The sequence below is a fragment of the Vidua macroura genome, chromosome 4, assembly GCF_024509145.1.
Source record: "Vidua macroura isolate BioBank_ID:100142 chromosome 4, ASM2450914v1, whole genome shotgun sequence".
Classification (NCBI taxonomy): Eukaryota; Metazoa; Chordata; class Aves; order Passeriformes; family Viduidae; genus Vidua; species Vidua macroura.
The window spans coordinates 35,869,308-35,894,692 of record NC_071574.1 but is presented as its reverse complement, the minus strand read 5'-3'; the positions used below and the strand labels follow the sequence as shown (position 1 = coordinate 35,894,692).

At 35.1% G+C, this 25,385-nt stretch overlaps 1 protein-coding gene across 1 annotated transcript; it reads right to left on the bottom strand.

Moving 5' to 3' along the window:
• Window positions 1-349: 349 nt before the first annotated feature.
• On the bottom strand, window positions 350-24,384 carry ANXA10 (annexin A10). The gene is made up of 12 exons (XM_053974893.1): window positions 24,367-24,384; window positions 17,346-17,427; window positions 15,368-15,462; window positions 11,279-11,392; window positions 9,065-9,155; window positions 8,636-8,715; window positions 5,288-5,341; window positions 5,074-5,167; window positions 3,603-3,698; window positions 2,909-2,967; window positions 1,716-1,838; window positions 350-907 (listed from the first exon to the last, which is right to left on the bottom strand). The coding sequence occupies exons 1-12, from the start codon at window positions 24,382-24,384 to the stop codon at window positions 839-841; spliced, it is 975 nt and encodes a 324-aa protein (XP_053830868.1). The 3' UTR covers window positions 350-838.
• Window positions 24,385-25,385: the final 1,001 nt, after the last annotated feature.

Below are 25,385 nucleotides of genomic sequence, written 5' to 3'. Positions count from 1 at the left end.
GTCCGATTGTTGGCGGGTGTTCCAGGGAGCGCCGCATCCTTCAGCCTCACTCGGAGGTGCAATGTTACCCACGAATAGTCAATTCTTGAATTATGGCGCCTAGAGCGACCTCCATGCGCTGAAGGTCAGTATTCAATGAATGGTTAAAATGAGATGGGTAAAAATGGAATTCAGAGTTCAATCCTCTGGAACTTCTCTGCTGAAAGTTAAGTAGTGCTTTGTCTTCCAGGTTTTCCAGTGCATGGAGTACTTGATTCTAATTTTTACTTTTGTTTCAAGCAGAATAAGGGAAAGGCCATGTGAGCAAAATAAAAGAGACTACAAAAGCACTCTGATAGTGATGATAGATGAGGGTAGATGCTTAGTCTGGTTGTTACTAAAACAATAATGTTCAAGAGCATAAAATATGAGGTATAAGAAGTAGGAAAGAGAAGAAAAAAATCCTTAAAGGAAGAAATCCTCTTGCTAAAAGTACATAAAGCAAAATATTTTCTTCTCTCCAGTGTGTAAGTGAATAAATTCTTCCAGAGTCTGTTGATGAATGTTTGGGATGTTGTGACACTAAATGATAAACAAATGCCTACCTGGAGTCATTTTACCGCTTGCTTCATTAATTTACATTAATCGTAAAATCAGAAATATTAATTAGAACTAGAGATAAAACCATATTCCTGCCAACATTTTTTTCCTGTCTCAAGAAAGATTTAATATTAGCAAATGTACATTACTGATTTTGCTGTTCTGTTATGTATAATAGGGATCTCTTACAGTTAGTGCATTGCATATAGCTTCAATTTCTATTTAAAATAGGTTTGCACAGCCTTCAGAGTACATCTTCTTAATAATCTTCCGTATCACCAGCACAGATAGCAAGTAAAGCGCTCTCATAATGCCCTGAAGCAAAATGCTGCAAGGAAAAAAAAAAAATCAACATTTCTGGGACTGTATGTTTTCTGAATTTTTCTTTTTCTGATATGTGACAAGGACTAGACTACTGTAAGGTTATGTAAAACATTATATTGTTTTCATAAGGAAACGCTTGCTATGCTTGCTTGCTTTTTCATAAGGAAACACTTTTCACTTGCTATGGCCTTTGATTGCTTGGGCACCTAGAGACAATCCATCTTTGAAAGGCTGGATCAAATCTCTTTATTAATTCTCAAGTTCAATACCAAAAAACCATGACCAATTTCAGTAAAGTTACTGCACATCTTGCAGTTGTATTATAGTGACATAAGAAAGGTAGTGTCTTAGCAAGAGACATTTTTTGTACAATTAAACAGATTCAAAGTTTTGTTTTAAGATGCAGACCAGGCATACAAGAGGAACAGGGTTTGTGAAGATACTACCTAAGCACAAGGATAAAACCAGATATTTACTCCAGTTTTGCACAAAAGGGGTACCAGCCTCGCATTACAGATCAGATCAGGTAAGATGTTATCAATTAGTGTAGAAACCATTCCTACAAACTCTTCAGCACACACTGTTATGCCCTGTTTATATACACAACTTGCATTGGGGAGGGGTAAAATCACAGAGAGTGAGTTGAAAATTAATTTCTCACTTACTCAAATCAAACTGAGGCACTGAAAATGTGCTATTGTTTTTACACCTTGCTTTTTTGTTTGTTTTGTTTTAAACCAAATGGTTAAACAGAGTGATACAGTCTGTATGGTACCAGGGCTGAATATATGCAGAAGTTTGTAAAAACTCACTTTAATGTCATGGAAGAGTGATTTCCCATATCTCTCTTTGTATCGCTGGCGTATGTTCATCAAGTCTATCTCACTCCTGGCAATGACAATCCTAATAACTGTTTTATTGTGAAACCCAAAGTCCTAAAATGAAAAAAGAAAATGAGAGGAAACTTGATAGTTGGATAATATGTGTTTGCCCATCTGCGTATGCTCATATCAATGTTTAATAGATAAAGACAAGAGATACCTACATATGGTATTTAAATATATAGCATATAAAAGGTATACCCATAAAGGTATGCTAGATATTAAAGGAGTCTATGGGTTTTATCCTACTGAGTTTTCATGTACTGAAATTATAGAACTTGTGTAACTGAACAACAGGGAGTCCCTATATGCCAGTGATTTATCCATGCACTGAAACTTTTAAAAAAGGAAAATATGACAAACTTCTGTCAGTATTCCTAGGAATTCAGTTTTCTGAGTAACAGTTGTGACTGTTGTTGTGGAGTCCGTTCAAAATATAATGAGGCCAGTAATCTATTTCACAAAAACTGTTGCCTCATGTGAATTATGTGAGATTTTTAACCATAGCTTTAGAATTTACATAGCTTTTGTTCAGATGTGTTTTAACTGTTTCTAAATAAGTTTTCATAATGTAATTCTGTGAAGAACGGGGACATCTAGTGGCAATAAAAAGTCAAAAGAAGTTAGCACTCACAAAAAAGAAAAGAATCTGCATGAAGTCCTACAAAGAAATATAAGCATTTGTCTTCATGTAACATTAATTTATTATTTAAGTTTTAGCCATACTTATTAAATCTCTACCGACAAAAAAATTACATAGTAATAATAATGCACATTGAGTTCTGCACAGCAGGAGGAGTTTCCATGCATTGAAAAAAGCCTTCAGATAAAAAAAATTGACAGTTACAAGACAAATAATTTTTAAGGTATGGAATTACTTAAACTTTTACTTCTACTGCTTAGGCACTTCTACTGCTTAGGCACTTCTACTGCTTAGTTGCTTAGGCACTACTGCTTTGAAATTTATGTAGGTACCAACAGTTTTAAAACACACAATCACACCTTAAAGATTGAAGTGACTGATTTTAAGTACTTGTTTTAGAATAATCAAACAAACAAAGAAACAAAAAAAAAAAAATAGGGAAGCTTATTTTTATGAAATGTGAGGTAGAATGACTACTTACATGAATTGCATTATAAAGCCTGTAAGCAAAGTAGGAAGGCTTGTCACGAATGCAGAGAACTAGGAGAGAAGAATTGCGACAGGTAAACAGAAGATTATTATAAAATAATTTCTTTAGGCTTTGGGCTCCTTGAAATACAAAGCTAGGTAGTGCTGTCCATGCATCAGGTTAAAATTAAGCTACCAATATTCACTTATACAACTATATTTATAATTTTGAAGGTTTGGTGATGGGTCCTCATTGCTGTTGCATCAAAGGGCCTATTAAATATCAGTGAATACACTCACATGTCCTATTTGTAGAAATATTTTTATCTTTACTCTAGAAATGAAAGATAAATGTACATAAAGCTTGTAACTTATTTATATACCACTAAAGGCCTGAAAACATAGCTGGTTATTTAATATGTAAAAACAGTTGGAAATGCAGTTATCACACAAAATTTATTATCAAATAAAGTAGATACTGATTCTGCTCAGTCAGAAGCTAGTGATGCATAGATACATTTTTAGATTTACACTAACAGGAGAAAGTAGTTAAAATATTCTTTTCTAATTATCTCTGAAAATTTAATTGCACAATATAGGAGATTACAGTGGACAAAATACCAGAAAAATAGTATTCTTGATGCACAAGAGATGATATACTAGAATTTATTAAGTGATTGCTGCTAGTAAAAATATCTTTACATTACCTATTGCAACCAGTAATTCTTGAAAGTATCCATCGTAACATTCATTAATGGCATCTACTATGTCTTGCCCAGAGATATTTTGGAACTCCTGGAAAACTTAAAGGGGAGGGGTGGAAAAAAGATCTTGTTTTATTCTAGTTCATTAATAATGATCAACTTGCTTTTTGTGTTTTTTTTTCCTTGCATCTCCCCAGTACTATAACCATCGAGTTTACTTTTTACACTTATTATTCTCAGTGTTTCATTATGTTTATATTGCCCAGGTCAGGCAAACTAAATGAGTAGCCTGAAACCTGGCTTCTAGGACATTCTCCCCCTGGGTTCTTCAGCCTACAGTATAAAATGAATTCATGCCACATATCTAGCAACATCTGTTTATGACACTTGTAAGAACGTCCCGTTAGTAAGACAACTTCCTTGCTTGGCTTGGCTAAAACTGGCAAGACTCCTGGATTGTGGCAAAGAGCCAGGACTCGCATGACGCGCACGCTCTCTGCAAGATGCAGATACGCAGACACGCAAATATCCAGGGTGTGCTTTCTCCATTATGGAAGGAGGAAAATTCTTTTTCTGCTGACTACAAAACTTTTGGAGCAGTACAGTACAGGCGGGCCCTCAGATCTCAGGAAGAGAGCAGAACATAGAGCAGGTGTATTAATCCCGTCATCATCAGCTGAATGAATTTGTTGATCCATGATAACAAAGTAGTTCTAAGCTACTGTTGGAAGCTGACGTAAGAAATACAGCTGGCTGCACAGTGATAAACTTGTCAGCAGACAGACTGTTTTTCTACTGCAGAGCAGAAACTCAAACTTGCCACCAGGTAAAATAGGTTTATTTTCTACAATGGAAGATTTGGATGAGCTCACATAAATTTCCTGCAATCTCTAGTTATGTCTGATTTTCTATTTTAAATAAAAATGGCCCTTGTGTTTCTGTGTTTATGTTCATTACTGGAGAGCAGATGTGAACACTGAAGTGCTTCCATCAAAAACTTCTATGAAACTTCTGGGAAAACCTTCAAAACAGCAATGTGTTTTCACATGCAAACATTTGTTGAAAATACTCCATCCAGCTCTCTCTAGGTGTTTTCTCTCATAAGAGTTGCTTAAGAAAAATGAACAAAATAGTTAAGGAAAATCTCCCTCATCCTGTTGTGTCATGTGTAGACTCATTGCAGCTGTAACATTTGCTGTTCTTTGTCATGCATTCTTCTCTGGGTTATTAGGCATCCTGATGCCTGTCTGTTCTGTCTACAGCTGTCAGTAGTCATTGGGCAAAGTTCAGTTTTGCATTACTTCCAAATTTTCATTAACATCAGTGCAAGTCTGAGAGCTCCAAGAGTTCACACTTGGTTTCAGGCTGATGTCTTGCTGCACACTGACTATCTTGGTATGCAAAGCATGGCTTTCTTAGCAAGTCACATTTTTCCTTTAAACTCTGTATTCAAACAGCTGAACTGCTGGATTACCCATCCACAACTGCTGGTGACTCCTGTTGCAGAGAATCATTTGCAGCATGTTTTTGTGTTCGCCTGTCTTCTGCTGACATGCTTCCCATAGAATCTAATATATCAGAAAAACAAAAAAAGCAAAATATTTAAAGTAAGTCCTTCATCACTTTTCAACATTTGTTTTCTGTAGTTTTATTTCATGTTTCAGAGCTTCACATCTGAGCATATTTACCATTGCATCCTGAGCAGCTGTAGAAGGATCTGCATATCCTTCCATCCTTGTTCCCTGAGGGAAAAAAAGACATACATATTCTTCAAAGGTTAAGTCCTAAACCACTGTAGGAATATAAAGTTCACTGTGTATGAAGCTATGTTGAATTTCTTGAGGTAACATATATAGGCCATTAGGTTGGATCAGTATATTTCATGATTGAATTTGCAAATGTGGACAATATCTTCAAGTTGTCACATAATGTCTTAATTTTCTTTAATAAGAGGAATTCTGGAATAAAAAAGTCTTGTGAGAAGAAAAAGTGTGGGAAGTACATAAACCTATCCCATTTTTAGTCCTATTTTAAATAACCTTTTACCTGCCCATCACAATCCAACCACCATTTTCAGAATTATGGATGTTATATTGTTTACTCTATGTTACTCTGAGGGGAAAACAAAGATAGGAGTAACATTTACCATTCACTGGTTAGTTCTTACCAATATTCATATTACCAGAAAAATCTTTTTTTCTTCCTGCACAAACCATAGGAGCAAGCTCATCAAATAATAGGGATTTTGCTTGCTCATAATCATTGTCTAAAATTAAGATCCAGGGCTAGGAAATAGTTTGACAACTTTGATACGCAAATCCCAAAAGAATAGTTCTCATTTTCCCATACATTTAATAGCTTTTCAGTTACACAAACCAAGCTAAATTCTTTAGTAAACACACTATGATCTGAATTATATAGTCAGAAAAAGAGAGGAGGACGCTACTTTTGGGATTGCTTTTATAACCATATTCATCTTGTAAGGATACAAATCAGCCTTGTTTGCAGAACTCTTTAGAATCTGAAGCTCATGTAATTACCGCCTTAATGATATGTGCTTGAAGCAATTTTGTTTAAAATTTACAGTCATGTTACCTTATATATGAAGGGAAGGATTAAAATTAGGTATCAGCTGTCAGATTGTAGAATGACTTATTTGTAGTTCTTTTTTGTTAAAAATGGTAATTTACTTGTTAATTAAATGGTGAGAATTTCACTCGGTGAAATTTCTAGTAGCAGGATAAATTATCTGAAGTGAATTGTGATGGAATGGCTGCATAAAATTACATACACAAGAAAACAAGGGAATAAAGACAGGGCAGTATACAATAAAATAACTGTAATTATACTCTACATGAGTCAAATGCCCACTTTCTCCAGTAAAATTTGTATAATTATGTTTAAATTGTAGAAAATTATCATATTTCAATTAATACACAAAAAAAGAGAATTAGAATAAAATGTCTTTGTCTCAGACTAGAATATTAAGTAGCCTGAATTTGAAACTCTTTTAACTCTGTTAATTTCTTTAGGAAGGACCATAACCTATAACTTCTAATCTGCCTCAGGCTGGACATGAAAACCGTAGATACAATATTATAGCAATTGAATAGTTTGCTCTGCATATATGAAGCACGTTTACTTCTCTCAGTAGTCCGATTTAATAGAAATCATAAGAGAGGTTTTCTGCAAAAAAGCATTAAAGGATGCAATGGAAATGTTGCCTGGTTATAGAACTAGAAAGGGTATGTTTTAATGAAATATCACCGAATTTTAATATAACATGATATGCAAGCATGAGTGATTTGACTAACAATCTTCAGAAATTCAGTATAATTGAGTCAAGTTGAAATTTCCTGCAACTCTTCCATGAGTGAAATAGCAGATTTTGTTAGCCATGAAATTGCTGATTTTAGGCTTCTTTATCAATACCTAGGGTTTAAGAAAATTAGGACTAGTAATGTATAGTCAGAGATTATTTTAAATTTTGTTCATTTGACGGGTGAAGTATGTCCCATGGTTTTAATAATTATGAGAAGTGAGGTTGCTCTTCATTTTTAAGCAAGGAAAAATTTTCATGATTAGGGAAATAACATCCAGCATGAGAAAAAAAATTATTTCCTTTTTATAGCTTCTACTTTTGAAACTTCTGTCTTTTTAACTGCAGTGAAGCCTACTGTTATTTCAAATTTGTGTAAGAAGTTTTTCCCCAGATATGCATGTATTTAAAAGTACAGATACACCTTATGTATGCTATTATCCCATGGCAGTCCTTTATTACTTGTTACTCTGGTTTATGTGGGAACCCAGGGCAGGGGAAATATCCCTGCACAAAAGAGATATCCCTGCACAAGAGAGACCACAAAAGTGTGAAATAGATTGTAGGGATTGTAGAGAGTAGTTTAGTATGTTACATAGGTGAGAAATTTAGGTTTTAGGATTTTTAGCATATTGTAGATGGGTACAAGATGGAGGATACAGGGTGTTGTCTTGAGTTCCTTTCTTCTTTCTTCTTCTTTCTTCTTCTTCCTTCTTCTTCTTGGGTTTGGGTGGTATCTTGTAATTGGGCAGAAAAATCCGCATTTGCGGGTCTTTAGAGCTCAGTTATTGGGTTAGAAAGGGAAATAATCTAGGTATCACTTCTTAATTGGGTAGTTCAGTTTTAGATTAGACTTAAAAAGACCTTGCGGGTGAATTTGTTAGACATTTTATGCTGTTTTCATGCATGTAAGGTCTGAGTGCAGACAGTGTGCTGAAGTCTTGATAAGATAACAATAAAACAAGAACCTGAAGACCGAAAAAGTCCTGTGCGTCTTCTGCTTTTCCTGACAAAGGACTGCTTCAAGAGGGCTTCCCCCTGCCAGGGGAGCCCTCAGGGAGTTGCCCGATGTGGTGCCCTCAAACTCACAGGTTTACAAAACATTTTAAAGATAATGAGCACAGTAACTGCAATGAGAATGACAAGGATGACCACTCTTGTATAAACTACAGACTGGAAAACTGCAAAAGTTAGCATGTAAAAGTGATACTTCCTTTGCTCCTGTGCTAGCATTTTGTGATTTAGCATATGCAATAGCACAAAGAGCATTATATTTTAAGCAGGGAACTCTTTAAATCTTTATTTCATAGCCAAAAGTGAATATATCTCTATTTTCACATAATGTTTGACTGATTTATGTTATATTCTGATCATGGAGAAAACATATGCTTTTAAAAATTACAATCACATTTGTATATGCAAGTAGACTCATTTTGAGATGAGACAGATGGAGCAAAGGGTCAGCAGGTGAATACCAATGGGAATTTATAAAATAATCTATTTACCTTTGCTTCCATCTGATATCCAAAGTCTGAGTAGATGAAGGAATTAAGTTTTTCTTCCTCATTAGCTTCCCTCCTGTTTCTTGTTTAAAAGTGCAATCCTATTGAACTAGCTTTAATCACAGTCACCTTAAAATGTAAAACTTATCAAATACTATTGAAAGTCATTATGAGTCTTTCAGAAATCTAAGTCATAGTTCTTGTTTTTACAATACCTGAGCAAGGTTCATGAGTGTATCTCTGAAGTGACCTGAAGTCTCAGAATCAATATCTTGTTGAAGATCAGTATTATATTCTAGGTTAAACCAAAAACATATAATCTTAAATCACAAATTAACATGCTCTGAATAGTACAAATGAAGATTATCAAATAAAGGATAAATAGGCTTATTCTATTCCAGGAATAGAGTAGAACCTGGGCAGGTTCTACAAGGACCTGGCTCTGGGGCTGGCACATCCATCTGGGGGCCCTCAGCCACTGACCCCACTGGCCTGCCCACCCACCACATTGCTTCAGCCTTTTGCATGTAGGTATGCGAGAGGATGTGAACCAGTCTGTACTGAGGAGTCATTTTTCGTATGTGCTAATACCTCCAGAACATACAAAGTACAGCTGCTACTCTGCACTTGGTAAAAAAGCTTACGCATTAGGTAGGCTTCTTTCATCTGGAAGATCTCCATATTTGATCTTGAAGCTAATATGTCAATTAGACATTTTTCTTCTGTGTCTATTCCCTGTATGAAAAGAAGTAAATATGAAAAGATGTTGTGTAGTAGAAACCCCAATTTTTAGAAGAAAGCAACGCTGTCCTTATCAGAAATAACAAAATAATAGCAGTTTCTGTAGTGTATATTTCTAAATCTGAATTTCAGCATATGTCTTAGCAAGTGGGAAATGAAGCAAGACTAGTGTTGACAGAAACATAATGGGAATAATTTTAGAACTTTAGTAAAAATTACTGTTTGCTGAAAGAAATCAGATGCAAAGATTGAGTATACATCTCTAGCAAGTGTTCAGAAAATCTGAAGTAGACATGAGCATAGGTATTATGTTGGTCTTCTCCCTTCTTATAATCTTTTTTTTTTTTTAATAATTTATTTAGGAATGATACAGTCTGTAATATCTAGCATAGAGCTTGGTATTAAAGGAAAACATCATGGAGTACATGCAGTGCTGCAAATCACTGTATTTTCCCACAGGGTTTGAATTACTTTTATAAACTTCAATTGACATAAGATGTGGTGTATATGCTGCTTTTGATATACACGTGGATAGTGTTAATGCATATTCTGCATTTGGGATAAAGGGAGAGCATTAGAGCCCATAGATACACATGGGCTGCTTTTTTTTATCTTGGCCATATGAATCCAGGTCAAGATAGAGTATTGTAAGAAAGTTCAAGTTTGATCTACATTTAGGAAAAAATAAACTTTGGCAATTTTGTCAATAATGTTAATGAAAGACATGATTCCTTTGTTAGCAATGATATTTCACAATCTTTTTAATGCCAAATATAATAAAGACATACCAGTAGTTCTAAAAATTGATTTAAGTGTCTGAAGAACAAGAAAAAACCTATTAACTCTTTTTTTGAGGGGGGGCAGAATTCTCAAAATTGGCAAGATAAATCATCTTGCCCAAAGTTTTGTAGTCTCTGTCTTTCTTGTGACAGCAGACAGTAGCAAATATTCATGGAAAGAAAAGGAAAATAGTGTTGAACTCTGATATGCCTTCCTGTCTTTTAGGAGTTGGTAATTCAGGAATTTCCTGAAAAGAATTATTATTTTCAATAGCCAACAGTCAACCTGGTTTCAAAGAATATATTGAAGTCCTCTATGAACTAAGTTGTGCTTTTGGTCTCCACAATGCCCTGTGGGAATGAATTTCACCATTAAATAACCCGATATTTGAAAAAATGTTTTTGTTCACAAACTTCAGTTGTGTGAGGACTGCAGTCTCAGATCCAGGGAAGAAAAGGAAATATTTCCTTCAAAATGGGAAATCAGTTCTGTTTCAGTGGAGTTACTATTACTTTGTTGTAGGCACACAGTTTGTGGTAGCTGGGAATGGGGCTGCGGCTGAGCCTCATCCCCAGTGGGTACAGCTGTGAGAAGCAGGTGAGCAGCACTGACAGCAATGAGCCATGGAGTGCCCAGGTGCACTGACCAACCACCAAAGGGACACACAGGTGCAATGCATGTAAGGTGAGGGGGATAAAATGTTGGGCTAAAGAACAAGAAGGGCAGATGCTTGCAGCTTTCTGAAGTGGAGTGATGTTACTCTGTATGGGCAGATGGCAGAAGCCTTTAGATGAGGTATGGTGTTACTCTGTTTGGGTGAATGCTTAAAGCCCTCTGGAATTGCATGGCGGTGCTCTGTGTATTGTGGCCCTCTTGTCTGTGCAGTATGCTGTGACGCTTTGTCACAGGATAATTTGTAGGTGTTTATGCAAAGACATGTTCTGCTAAAGAAGTATTGCTCTTTAGAGAGGTGGACCTTAAGTGCATGGCACTAGCTGTGGAAATAAATTTGGTTTGTATCATACAAAAATGCTTCCAAGAAACAGCACCTTACATTTCCCTGTATAAGTTGTTCTTCATCTTTTGAGTTTACTGTGGGTGTTAAATGGGTTGTATATGTTCCATGACAAGGATATTATTTATGCTGGTTTTAGCACAGTGATGGATAAACTTGAAATAACACTGTATTTCTGCTGACTAGTTGACTAAGTGATAGTGCACTATTCCAATGTACTAACTTTCAGTAGTTTATTAACCAATGAAATGTAAAAAAATAAATAAATAAATATATATTCAGTACTCTAATTAATGACTGCAATTCTGAATATGAAGATTACCTTCAAGGCATGCCAAAGCTCATGGGCATCATAGGATGCGGGTGGATACATCAAGCCAACCATAACTTCTTTAAAGTGATGAGAGAGATTCTCTTTTAGGTCTGTTATCAGATCCTTGAAAAGAAAAAGAAAGACAGGATTATCTCTATAGTCACACTTTACTAAGACAGCTTAAAAAAAATTATTAGTTGTTTTCTCTGTAAATGATTAAGGATGAACTGTCAAAAGATGAATTCTGGCTAAGATTAAGTAAAAAAAATTCTTTTAAAGAGTATGTGCGTCTTCTACTAGTATGAGTAGGTGCAAGATGAGAATAGGTGCACAAGCCAGTAGGCACAATGGATTGTTTGTTTTCAGTTCATTAGAACAGAGAAGAAAATGCAGCTGTTTAAGTGCAACTATTACTTAAAGTCTTGGAAAACTGAATATCACAGCAGAGCATCTGCAGCTTCCCTGTGTGAATCTGAGAGAGGTAAGCACCTTTGGAAAATCAAGGTCATAAAACACAGGTGGTTTATTTTGATTTTTTTCAGTGTTACCATGTGAATAATTTAAGAAAAATCATCTGTATTGCTTCTAGTACATAAAAATCAGCTTTGGATTGCTGGAAGGTTATGTGCTTCAATTCAGTTATGTTTTACATTCAAACTGTATTCACTACTTTTGATAGATGCTGGATTAGTAACATGGAACCCCCTTTTTCCTCCTCATATTTCTCAGTTCTTTCTTGTCAAATAGCTGAGTAATGGATCAGAGTTTCCTCTCCATTCCTAGTAGCATCCTTCAAAACACTGCAAATGCCAAAAGCTTGTTAACTTACTACTAGTCACTGTTTTTGATTGACATCACTTGTGCAGTCCATAGACACCTGTAAGATGTTCCAGTCTGTTTGAATTGAAAAACCTGCCTGAAACAGTTTTCATTATATAAACTAGTATGTTTCCAGAGCTGTGTTTTTTCATGCCTATGCTTTAATTTCAATACATTTCTGAATATAATTAATTTAATACCTAGAGTAGCAGTGAAGGAAGATATATGCATATTAAAAATTAAATTTAGGATGAAGAAACATACACAGTCTTTGGTGAGTGCACTTTAGATTCATTTGACAGCCACTAAATCACGCATGGAGTAGAAATTAATTCATTAAGACATTTTACTTCTGACAATATGCCTGTGGGGAAAATGGATTAATAATACAAATGGTTCCTGGTTAATGGTATTTTTACTACTACTTAAAAATTACTCCTGCAATCAGAACTAAGAAGTATTGGAAATAAGAAAAGATAACTCTAAATTGTCATTATTTTAATTTGCTAATCATCTTTCCTGTAAGAAATCCTTGGAGGCTAATTGTAAGAAGGAATCTTAAAACTTCTCTGTATGTCTGAATCATGCAGCTAATTCAGGTCTCTTAATTTTTTTTTAATATTTCTCTCCTTCTAATGTGTCTCAGTTTATATTTGTCTAATGAATGGGTATAGTGGCTTCCATATTGAGCAGACTGAAGTGAAATAAAGAGGGAAAAGGATTGGACCAACAGGTTCACCATAAATTGAACTAAGAAGGTTAAAACTGCTCTTGCCTTGCCACGTCTATTCTGTCTGGTGACTTTACCACTTGTAAACTGGGATTGCCAAATGGTGCATTTGTTCAATGCAATATAACCAGTGGGACAAATTGCAGCCAGGGAAGTGTGATGTGTGCTAAATTATCTTTCACAAACTGGAGCAATATAATGCAAGATAGATCACATTCTTGGTGAGTTTTTTTTTAGAAACTGTCAAGAGTATCATGATAAATCTTGCACTGTAAAGCGTACCCAGTGATTATTGAATTAATTAGAATTAAAATTGTGGGTGTGTTGGAGTATGAATTTTTAGAGTATTCTGTAGCCCATTGCTAGAATATGAAAACAGTTTTCTTGCCTTTCCCTTCTATTATCATTCATAGTTTTAGAGACTGAGATTGTTAAAAAGGATGTCTGAGGTTTTCTTTGCCTTTTTTCTTTCTTTTACATCTTTAGGTCTGTGTCCACTGTCTTTATAGCACTTCATGTTAACTCATACAGCTGAAAGAGGTATGAATTTAAAGGTAATGTGTTTTCATAGGGACTTGATTTGTTTATATTTTTATTTTGGTTTTGAAAAGAAGAGCCAATTAATGGTGAGCAAATCAATAGGTGTTCTCTGTGAATATGAAATAATTGCATTCCTGAAGGACATTTGCCAAGTCTTTACTGTGATACTGTATTATCTGTAGATCGTCATGTATCAGAGAGTGGAAATTAAAGATAAAAACATGATACCAAGATTTTAAATATTTTCTCTTATTAAAGTGATAGGTTCAGTCAATACACTGTAGAGAAAAGGTTAAAACAAACCAGCCAGCTGCTATAGATGAAGTAGAGAAGGACAGTCCAGTGGTGGAGATAAATGAGCTCTTGGGAAGAATGGGCTTGGGTGCTTCATGTCACAGGCACTTTTGGGTAGCTTGACATATTTTAGTTTTCTATGAGTAACATTAAAACTTGGTGAGGAGTATTGCATGGCTAAACACTGAACTTATGTTTTGCATGTGTCATGATAACTTAATAAATACCTCATAATAGAAAAAACAAGTTTAATAATTTAGGTGCTGATTTGTCATTGTCACAGTCTCTGGAGGGTGGATAGCTGTGATTCAGTATTGTTCTTTTATGGTCTCTATAAAATATACTTATTCATTCAAGGCTATGTCTAAAACATCATGATTATTGTGTATTTCATTTTTTCTAACAGCCCAAATAAAGTCATTGATCTCCTGGAGATGAGTAGCAACACAAAATCAACCTACTACACTGATTAAATCCAGCTCTTTTTCCTCCAGTTCTAGGACAGTAAATGGGTGTTTGAGCTTATTCAGGGGTCAGTGGTTTTGAGGTATTTTAGTATAGAGTTGGCACAAATGTTGTCTCCAGAAAACTTCTTGGCCCCCCAAAGTATTCTGCTGGTTAATCAGCTGGTGGTGTAAAAGCATGACATAATGTGGAGTTTTTGAATGAACCATCTCTAGGTAACCCTAATTAAGGGAGATGGCTCTGTGGTAGTGTTTGCACCAACTCATTGTTCTTACTCATGCTGATCAATGGCAAGCAGACACTGGCCTATGAGGAATTTTCCAGTGAGCCCTTAGTTTTACCGGCTTCAGGAAATGAAGAAAACTGTTTTGTCCTAAGTGTTTATCTGTCTTCTTTCAGGGAATGGGCATGTCTTGTCAACTTAATCAAATAGTATCTCGTTTTACACTGTACTTTGCATGACTTTCACAGGAATTTTGCAAGGAGTATTACTATTATTTTTGTCCTTATATAGCTGCAGCAAGTAAGGAAAATGCAGGCACTGCAGCTTTCCTGGTTAGTTGGTTAGCAACAGTAGATCTGGAAATAGTGAGGATATCTATCTCTGTGTACTTTTAAGAACTTGGATAACAAAAATTCCATTGTTATATATAGTAAGTATAGATAAAATACAATTTTAAAAAAACTTTTTATGTCTAAAATTTTTTTAAACACCTTTCTAAGATCATAACTTTAAGCAGCTCAGATGAATATTGTGCTTAGTGTACAGATGGGACTATATGGAATGACGTGTGAGAATGTCAGTGCTTGAGAGGTGAGCATTAATCATTATATAAGATAAAAAGCCTGTAACTCTTTGTATGGTGTTTTTCTTTGGTTGCAATAATATTTTATAATTTATTCCAAGAACTTGCAAAATGTATTACAAAATGTCCCAAAATAACATAAAGGCAGAAATAAGTCTGCTCAGATGTTTTAGGTTGGTCAGTAGAGAAGAATGGCCTATAGGAGAAGGAACTTTTCCTGTCCTTTTCTAACTCTGTGTGGCAGACAATGCCTCTGCTGTAGAAATGACAATGTGATACCATCAGAGGTATCAGTAGCCAATGAGCAAATTTGTGCCAAAACTGTTGTGCCAGCCAGCTGTCTGGCAGGCTTGTGGTTGCAGTGAGTGACTTGAGAGAAGGGCTGACAGCTGCACAGGAGACAGGAGTGAAATAAGTAATAACAGTACAAAGTATTTATCGTACCCTGCCATACATGTCTCTGTACGCCTCGGCAATCATGAGCCGCTGGGAGTTGCAACGCTGAGTTAGGATTTCAATCAACACATCTTTTTCACAACCTGAAAAGGAAATGACACAGACTCCAAATTAAAAAACTGGTGTTAATTACTTACATTTGTGATTGCTCAGGTTTTGTTTAAGAGCATTATACTAATTTTTTGAGGAAAAAATGAATCAATAGGCTAATAGCCCACTAAATATTTACCAACATCAGTTATATTTACTGTGCTTGTGTATCTTGCACTTGCTGGTGTAATGCCATCAAAAAGTGAAGCAGTCTGTTATTACCAGATGTATCCTCACCTCTCACAAGCTCAATGGATTTGAAAGCATCAATAAAACAGGGGCTTTCATGGGTTTAGAACTAGGCCCAGTAGCAGGATTTGTGGCTGAGCATTGGAAGTCATACTTGTGCATTTTTTTGATATTGATTAAATTGTCATTTAAGAATTAGGGATCTCTTTTATGGGGATGACAAATTGCTGTTAGACCATTTGTTGAAAAACTCAGTTATAATTTCAGAGGAACTGTATGAAGTTTTAAAATATACTATTTTACTCCATTTCCAAAGGGCATTTTATTGAAGGTTGCCTATGATGGTTTGCTTGATAGGTAGAACATACTAGTAAATGTTGATAATGAATCAGTATTATTGCTTATGAAAAATATGTATTATTCAAAAAACTGTGGCATTTAAATTTTTTCATCCTAAGGGTTGGGATACTGTACATAATGATTCCTTTTTACTTTTCAGAAAATGGCTATCATTAGGGACCTTTACAGCTTACATAGCCTCTCTAGTAAAAACTGAGCAGGATCCACATAGAGGAGATTTTATAAAACATGAATATAAAACTTTTTTTACTTGTGTAGTACCACTGGTATCAGTGGCACAGCAGAGGTGACTGAGCATCCTCATAAGAATGAATGCCCTGTGCAGGATTGAGGGTCAGAGTGTCAGTGGCTGTAAAGGGTATGGTGACTTCACCTTCTCTGAAGGTAAATTGATAAAATATTTATTTTGTCAATTGTCCTTTAAATTGCAACTTTGTTCCATGTACTTTGATAGGAATGTTAAAATTAAGGTTGGTGTACTTGTACTTAGAGTATTAAATTAAGAATATAATCTCTATTTTCATGTTAGCAACATTACCTTAAAAGTACTCTTTGAAGTGTAGGGAGATATTTAAAACTTATCATCTGTATCCAATTTGGTCATAAAGATACATCAGATTCCTCTCGATGAGTAATGCTTATTGTGGTGCATTCGACATTAAATCTGAGTTTTCACATTTTCATTAAAGAAATTGAAAATAGCATGCAAGATTTGGTGCTGTACAATCTTGTGAATAGCCCAAAGGGTATAAAAGCTCTGATACAGAGAACAGTTTTAAAGTGAGGAAAACATTTCAGATAAAAAAAAATAGATCAATATTTTGACCCTCAGCAATATCAACAAGGTTCAATAGGAAAATAAAAAATCTGAACTGAGAAAAATGCTTTTGTGAACAAAAGTTTTTTGGAACAAACACTGGAAGGAAAAATTGCAAAGATATATGAATTCTTTAAACTTTCTACTCCATTTGTTTTTATTTATTATGAGTGAATAAGAGACTTAGCAGACCTTGGTAGCACTTAATTGTTGCAGTTACAACTAAAATCCTTTCATTTCTTGGCTCTCACTCTAGTGATCCAACACAGAATTCTGCCTTTCTTGTTTTCTCATTGAAGTGTTCATTACTGTAAGTGTTGGTATGGATTTTAGATTAATCTTGATCAACTCTTAGTTCCTGTAAATGCAAATGATTTGGACATCATCAGTGTGTCTTATTGTGATTCCTTGAAGAATCTGCAGATAGGTGGCAACAATTTTGTGAGTTTGTTTTGCCTAATATTTTCTGAAAAAAGGGAAACTGGTGTTAGAATTAGTTAAGATACTCACTAATTCCCTGTAGGGCTCCTCCTAGCACCTGGGCATCCATTATAGGGTTAAAATTTGGAGCGGGAAGAATTGTTCCTTGTGTCTACAAAAGGAAAAAGCAGACTTTAATGGAAATGTCTAACACTTTTAACATGATAAATGTAATTCTGTTGCAAACCAACAATCATAACTTTAAACTTTCTTTGCTTAATGGAGAGCAGGATATGTAGGTTTTGATTTGTGAAACAGAACTTAAGCTTGCAGTTGACCATAGGAAGAAAGACCATATTGGAGGAAGTTGCCCCTAGCATGAGTTAGGCCTGGATAGGGAAAAAAAATAGTGAGGATTTACCTTAAAATGTAAATCTCTTTGCCAACCTATTTAAAAAAAGTATTATTTTATATTTCAAAGTTAATCCATGGTATCCCTGACAGTCTCCAATATTTATTCCTCATGGTATTTCTAATTTGAGATGACTAATGAGAAAATTATGAATGAGATCCATAGGTTGCTTACAAACCTGGTGATTTATTAAAGCAGTGCTATTACTGCCAAGTGAGATAGCTTTGAGATTGCCATGTAGAAGACAATGCAATTTTTCAAGTTGCTTTGTAACTGATTAAATTGTCAGCTCATTCTCAGTGATATTTTATTTCATGTATTTTTTCTTATTCTTTCTAAGAAATTTGTGAATAATAAACTAATTTTAATAGAGTTGCAGACCAATACAATCAGAAGAAAATAACTGAGGTTGACAGATACTTAGCTCTATCTCCTGGTTAACCTCTTTAGTTCACCTGAGAATTCTATCTGCTTTACCTGATGTACCAAATATAAAGATTCTTTTATGATGATTCCTGAACTCAGTATATCCAATTAAAATGACACCATTAAATTAATATTTACATTTCAAAGAAAAATGGGATATATTTTATAAGTATCAATGGGGTATTGTTACAAATACTTCCTAGAGTCAGAGCTTACATGAATTATGCTAGTTAATTTGCTTGCTTTACATATACTTGAAGTGTTTTGTACATTGTGCCTTCATGTATGGTGACATGCAAGTTTTGTGCATGGCCACTAATCACTCTTGCCTGGCTTGAAATCTAAGCAGAGGAATTAAAAAGCACTGAAAAAGAACAGTGTATTTTAGCTGAGAAGGAAGACGCCGTTTCTTGATACGATTGATCATTGCTTTGAACCCACCAAGTAAAGGTAGGAACCGGGTAAGGTAGGGTTTGACTTCTAATTAAAAAAATATATAACTTGTAACCAGTGAATGCTCTGCCTCTGTTGAAATGAAACTCTGTAGAGTTCTCATGATCAGAACAATTTTTGGTCTTTTGTGGGTTGCAATATAGCTCATTACCTTGTGCAAACTTGAATTAAAAAATAGAAATACTTCACCTCGGTGTGTGAATTGGTGTTTACGCACCAGGTAGTGAGCCTGCATTTGGGGCAGCAGCACTTCTGTCCTGTGGCAACAAGATGCTACACAGCAGGTGAGAAGGAAAACCTTGCTTCTAAAGTAATGCAAAAATTCAGGAGGTTTGTTTTTCTGAGCAAATGATCACTCTATATAGTAGTAGGTATAGTTATCTGGGGAGAATGAAGGGTGGTATTATTTAAAGTCGTTGAGAAAGACTTATATTAATCTCCTGTGCTGAGACATAAACTTGAACATTGGAGCAGGCATTTTGTTTTGCAAAGATTTGTTACAATCTTGTCATACTTTAGAAGCATCTGTGCTTACAATGTTTTTTGCTCAAAATACCTCAAGAAGCTGAGGAAATATATTGAAACAATGTTATAGTAGGAAAGCTGGAGTTCTGCTTTGAGAACCTAGGGCCCAAGGTGTAAAATCATGTTTCCTCAAAAATTATACAGGCTTGCCCTGCCTAAATAGCAGCGGTGTTCATCACTGCACAAACTGAGGGAGCAGAGCAATAGAGGCATTTGGTAACTGAATGAAATTCCAACAGATTGGATTTTGATTAGGGAACAGGCAACTACCTATGACTAGATTGTTCCTTTCTGTTATTTTTGGCTAGAGAATTTCTACTCTCCTGTTTTGAAGCAGGGCATTTTTTTAGGATTGATTGAACACCTGAGTGTAGTTACATGTACTGTTATCTCGCTTCATTCATTCCCACTGAAGTCAGCTGTGGCTGACCCCTCTAAGAGAAGAAAGCTCAGTGGAGCTGAGCAGGAGTGTGCCCATGGAATCCAGGGAAAAAGACAGGATGTAGCTGACCGCAGCTGGTGCAAAGAAAGCTTATTTTAGCTCAACACAAAGCAGACTGAGTGTAGCTATTAAAATTTAAGAGGATGAACTGGTGGTATAAGTGTTTACACCTGACTTCACTAAAAGAGTGTGAATGTCTTCCTGACTTGGCGAGATGAGCATGGGGGGAGTGGATACCTGCCTAAGCCCAACACAGAGTACAAATACTAAAAAGGTAGCAAAACAATTTGGAAATAATTTAAGTCAGTTTAAGCTGACTTAAACCCATAAATTCCTTCCCTGTGATGCCCAGCACTGCAGCAGAGAGGATATCATGAAAGGCAGTAAGGCAGATCTCATATGTATTACATCTGTGTTATGTTTTCAGTACCTTTTGTATTACTCTGCTAGAAAAACCTGTGTAAAATCACTGAACTTTATATTATATGTTACAGCCTCTATGGGTGAAATATCTGAAAGAACGTAGTGAGAGAGTACTGGACTCTGGCATCAGGATGACCAGTTTTGAGTCTATAGCCACTTCTATTTTACTTCTGCAACATCTTTTTGCTTCCCTAAGCTCTGGAAAGCATAGGAAAATTACCAGTATGATCTCATGTTTTTTCTTTTGCATGCCTTAAGATGGTTCACTACAGGAATGAGCAGAAATTGCTCTTCATGGCAAAGTTAAATCTACAGAACTGAAAGTTGCATTGTGGTTGTCTTGGTGATGTCAGAAGAAGTTTATGTTCACTGAATAGCATTTCTCTAAATACAATGCTCTCCAACCCATCTGCACAAGTAAAACAAATTGTGACAAAGTAACAGAAGTCTTTTTGTAAGTTGAGAAGAGTAGGAACATTTTTGCACTGCTTAATATTCTTATTATGAGAGCTTTATCCTAATTTCACAGATAGCATCAATGAAAGTATTTTTATTGATTTCAGGGAGCTTTTGGTTCCTACCCTTAATAAGTAAAGACTGGGGTAGGTGGCCTACCAACTCTCTACTTAATCTAATAATTCTATAATTTTTTTCAAATAAATAAATTAACAGGAATTTCTCCAATAAAAATTTTAAAATAAGTAAACATTATCAAATACCCATTAGTGTCAGTAATGTGAGATTGAGTGATAAAGAAACTTGCATTATGCTCTGGCTATTGTCTTGTTCTGTGAACACTGCAGATAAAAACGACTTTTTTTTCCTGATTCTTTTGTCTCTGTTTCGCTACCTATTTGAAGTTCATTTCCTCTCCTTGTTCCATCTAGGAACAAGCCATGGGGATCTTTCTGAGACAACCACTGGCTAAGTGAAATATGATTTGTCCCATGACTGAGTCCAAAGTCTGGATGTGTTATTTGGCTAATGCTAGGCCAATGAAATAAATGACTCTTGAGTTTCAACTGCTGTATTTTTTAAACTGGTAATAGAATTTAGTTTCCTCATCCCCCTGAACAATGTTTCCACAAAGATTCAGAAGAGATTGAACTTTATAATGAATTTGAATCATATTGGTAGAGGAATGCAAAGTTACAGCTAGGAACAGGTGGATTGATGAATATAGACAAATAGAGCTAAATCTTCTGAAGAAAATGGGGGAAATGTCTGGTATAGTCACTGAAACAATGTGAAAAATTATACAATTTAATTTTGATATCTGGATTCTAGCATCCCTCACAACATAGTTATAATTTTGCTGGATCTCTTATTGCAAGATTAGGATTCAGCATGACAGACTTTTCTGCATTACAAAGAAAATGTCTTCAAAAAGCACCAGAGGAAAGTAATTTCAAAGTGCAATTTAGTCTTTCTGTAGGTTAGTTTAGACAAACTGCTGTATATGAACATGGAAAAATGGTTTTCATGCTGTCTTTTCTCTGCAGCATCCTAGTGAAAGGGGTATCTTTTTCAAAAGGAAAAAATCAAAAGTATTTTCCTTTTTCCTCACAAAGTGCTGAAGTACTTTATAAGGCAAGTAAATCTCCAAAGACGATTCAGTGATTTTTTTTTTTTTTTTCATTAAGATATTTAATCCTCTTTGATATCAGGATACCCTCATGTTCAAAGGCACAGATCTGTCTCCACAGAGGTGGCCCAGGTGGGCACTCTATACATATCTCTGTTTTTGCACATGTTCTTTTAGCTCTCCTGTAAGAAACTGATTCCAAAATAAGCTGAGCAAACATAACGGGTTTGTGTGGTATTGGTGGAATGAATCAAAACAACGAAAAAGATTGGAAAGGGTCTAAAAAATTTATAATGGTTCTGAAAAATGATAATTGGAACTTACCTTCCTTCTATGCAAAAGCAAGAAAGTAACAGCTTTTTCTGACCAAAGTCATAAGCAGTTCAGCAAAAGTATCAGTAAAAGGTGAGGCTGCTTTTATCAAATTATGGTGTGCAAACTTCAGGCAATTCAGTCTTGTGATGGAAAAGCATTCTGAAGTACGAACAACCTCCTAATAATATTTGTTCAGTAAGTCATTCTACTGATAACAAACAACTGAAGTCAGACTCCTTAGTCTGAATATTTCTCATGGGGAATGTCTACTAAAATAAAATGTTTTCTTTATTAGCTAACCACATACTATGAGCTAGCTATACTTTTGCAAAGATATCATTTGAGTGTGACTTTATTAAATAAAAATTTCATGAGTATTTTGGTTTGTGAGTTTATTGTATATGTTTCATTTAATTTCAAGACTATGTGATACAGTAGTGGAAGGGATACTTCTGAACATAGAAAATTCATTCTCCAAAGCCTTCCATCTCTCTCTGTATATGTATTTCAGAGAGGTCATAGACATCATCTTGTCTAATTTCTCATTGTTTTACCTGTGGTATTTATTATAGGGTATTTTTTGTATGTAATTTCTGATAATGATGATGCCTTGCAGGGCTGCTGCTGTTATCAGTTTGTACATCTCATTCTTGATCTTGAAGGACTCCATCCTATCTGATTGATTGTTCACAGATAATGTATGTAATTACTGATATGGGTAGCATAAAATATAAAGATCATCTTAAAGAACAAAGCACATTTTGAAAGTAATACTTCAGGTTGTGTTTTTTTTTTTTAATTATGCTTCTGAATTAATGGTATACTCAATGTTCTGGAATTACTTCAAAAATATCTAATGAAAAGTGTACTTCTAGAACTTTTTTGCAATCTAGAATAGTATTTAAGAAGAGTAGAGAAGAAATTAATGCTACGGTCTCACCACTCAGTCCTGTATAAGCCCTGTTTTCTTGATTGAGATTTGCTAGAGTGATTTTTCTGCGATTTTGTTACTGAGTCTCTTCAAAGAAAACTGCCACTGCTTCATGACCAACTTGCTCTTGAAATACCTGCAGCATTTGGGGGAGAATGTTTACATGCATCTCTGCCTTATGTGTCCCCATTCTGTGTGGATGCCTCAGTAAAGAAGTCTGTTCCTAGGATCCAGTGATCTAGTTCATATTTTCTCTCCCTTTCCATTCCATAACACATGGAAATTGGAATAAACAGTAAAAATTTACCTAACCTAGGAATCCATCCCAATACATTTCAGAGAAAGCCTGTAATCAGGTTTTCCTGTCTTTCCTGGGACTGGTATGTTCCCCATTGTCTACAGTGGCTTCTCTACTCTCTTGTTTCTGTGATGATGAAAGAACCAAGGGTTTATCAGTGTGCCTTTTTATGTTTAGAAGAAGAGGGTATAAAGAGTTGATATTAAAACCATTTATTCTGGAGTATTTTGATGTAATTCAGTGTATCAGAATTAGAAACTGATGTCCCCTCTGCTCAAGTAGTTCATTAGGCTAATATGTAATAGTTACATTATATTAAGCCTCATACCATTGTAAACATCTGCCACAGTTAGAAATTGTCTTATCTATTAACTTTTCTTTATAATGCTATCAAGACTGCATTGTTATTGCAACTAATAATTGCAAATTGTAATAATTTTAAAATTACTTCTTCTGTAAGTTATTTTATAAGGTACTACCATTAATTTTAGACAACATATTGTATACAGATGCAGTGTCAATTATTTAAATATAATTGGTTGCAATAAATCAGTAGAAGAAAAGAAACTCTATTTCTTGTCTTCTCCAACAGAAACTGATCTACTACCTTTTTAAGGTATAGTATTCTTTCTGTTGTCCTTAAATTATCAGGAATAGATTCCAAAATCACTTAGAGAAATGTCATATTTTGTTGTCATGAAATAGTAACTCCAACAGTTTCCAGAATGGAGATTTAAAATATCATTAGAACCCATTTTTTTTCTTCAAAGAGCACTATCAAAGCCATAACTCTTCCTGTGTTGTGGTTCCTGTAGAGGTAGCATTTTTTACCTTAAAATATTTTTCACACTATGAAAAAACCATTTTTTGTAAATGATAAAGCTATTTAGTTACTTTATGCATCTAGAGATGGTCTTGTCAAATTATAACCCCCCCAATATAGTGCCAGAAATAGGCTTCTTCTGAAAAACTCACATTTTTATCTTTAATACAGTGATAGTATGTAATTCAACTTCTTGTTTAGCAGCTTAGTGCAAGTATAGAAAACCCACCTAAACAGCTTCACAAGGAGGCTTGAGTTGCTTTTCCTTGAAAGGTCTAGAATTATGAGACAGGAACTGATAGTTCTTTATATTTTAGTCTTTGTTTAGACAGTTGATATATATTAGACCCAAATCACAAATTATCTTCACCTAATATTAATTTTTGCCAGTGAAGGGAAATGGATACCAACACATGATGACAACTTAAGAGAAATGAAAAGTTTGGGAAGATTTCAGAGAACAAATAATTATACTCACATAATCTCCACAATACATTTTGATACTTGAGTCTTCAAGTTCTGTTGAGATGGAACAGTAGCTTCCCAGACTAAAAGCAAGAGTAAATACAATTGTTATAATTAAAACTTGTTCTGTTTTGGGGGTTTGTGAGCAGCCATCCAATCAAACTGATACCAAGTGCATTAGGCTCCAAAGTAACAATGAAGCAGAACCTTGGTACCTTGTGTCCTTGGGCTTTATAGATATACTGTGTGCTTAGTCATTAACCATGTGTTGAATAAGTGTGATTATAATGTAAGTAAACAGAGTCATTAGCCCAACACCCTCTGTTCTGCTGTGTTGATTTTAGGAATCAGAATTCAGCTAGTCACAGGATGAAACACTCACCTACCAAAAGTGCTTGTGTTAATGATTTACTTTTCAGATTGAATCTGGTCTAGTTCCTTTTCTTCATCCTTGTGCTGAAATCGCTCAGTTCATCACTTGCTCTAGTATCTATTTGTAGCTGGCATGCACAGGAAGATGCTTTATAGCCCTTATATGTCACCCAGAGTAATCAGGTAGCCTTAGTGGAACTCTGTAAAGGAGGGTCTTTCCATGCAAGTTAAAACGTGAAAAATCCTGCAAAGAGCTGCTCAAAAATCCTGTACTGTTGCTTTATCCAAGGACTTGTACAGAATCCTAACTATCCAACTGACAGTAATCTCATTTTTCATAGCTAATACCATATTTTTCTTATAATAACTATTATTGTAATAAACCACTGATAAAACATGAAATTTTCTTACACACACATGGAATATAAAACAGAGAAACATAAAAATAGAGGTGCAGAATCATTCTGCATATTCTCTCCTGCAACTTGAATAGAAGGCCTAGGCTACTGTTATCCTGATTAAGTCCATTTTATTAGAGGGGTAATATTTTCCAGTAGTTGTACAGTTACAGTAGCTCAGAATTAAATTACTCCAAATTTTCTTTGTTTCCTTAATGTATCTATCACAGACTTTGGAGCACTTATTAAAACATGCATGGAG

Coding starts and splice junctions, on each gene's coding strand:
- ANXA10 (XM_053974893.1), bottom strand. Junction 11,393..15,367: donor ACAGAGACATGTATGGCAGG/GTACGATAAATA, acceptor TTTCTTTTCAAG/GATCTGATAACAGACCTAAA. Junction 9,156..11,278: donor AGCTTTGGCATGCCTTGAAG/GTAATCTTCATA, acceptor CTTTTCATACAG/GGAATAGACACAGAAGAAAA.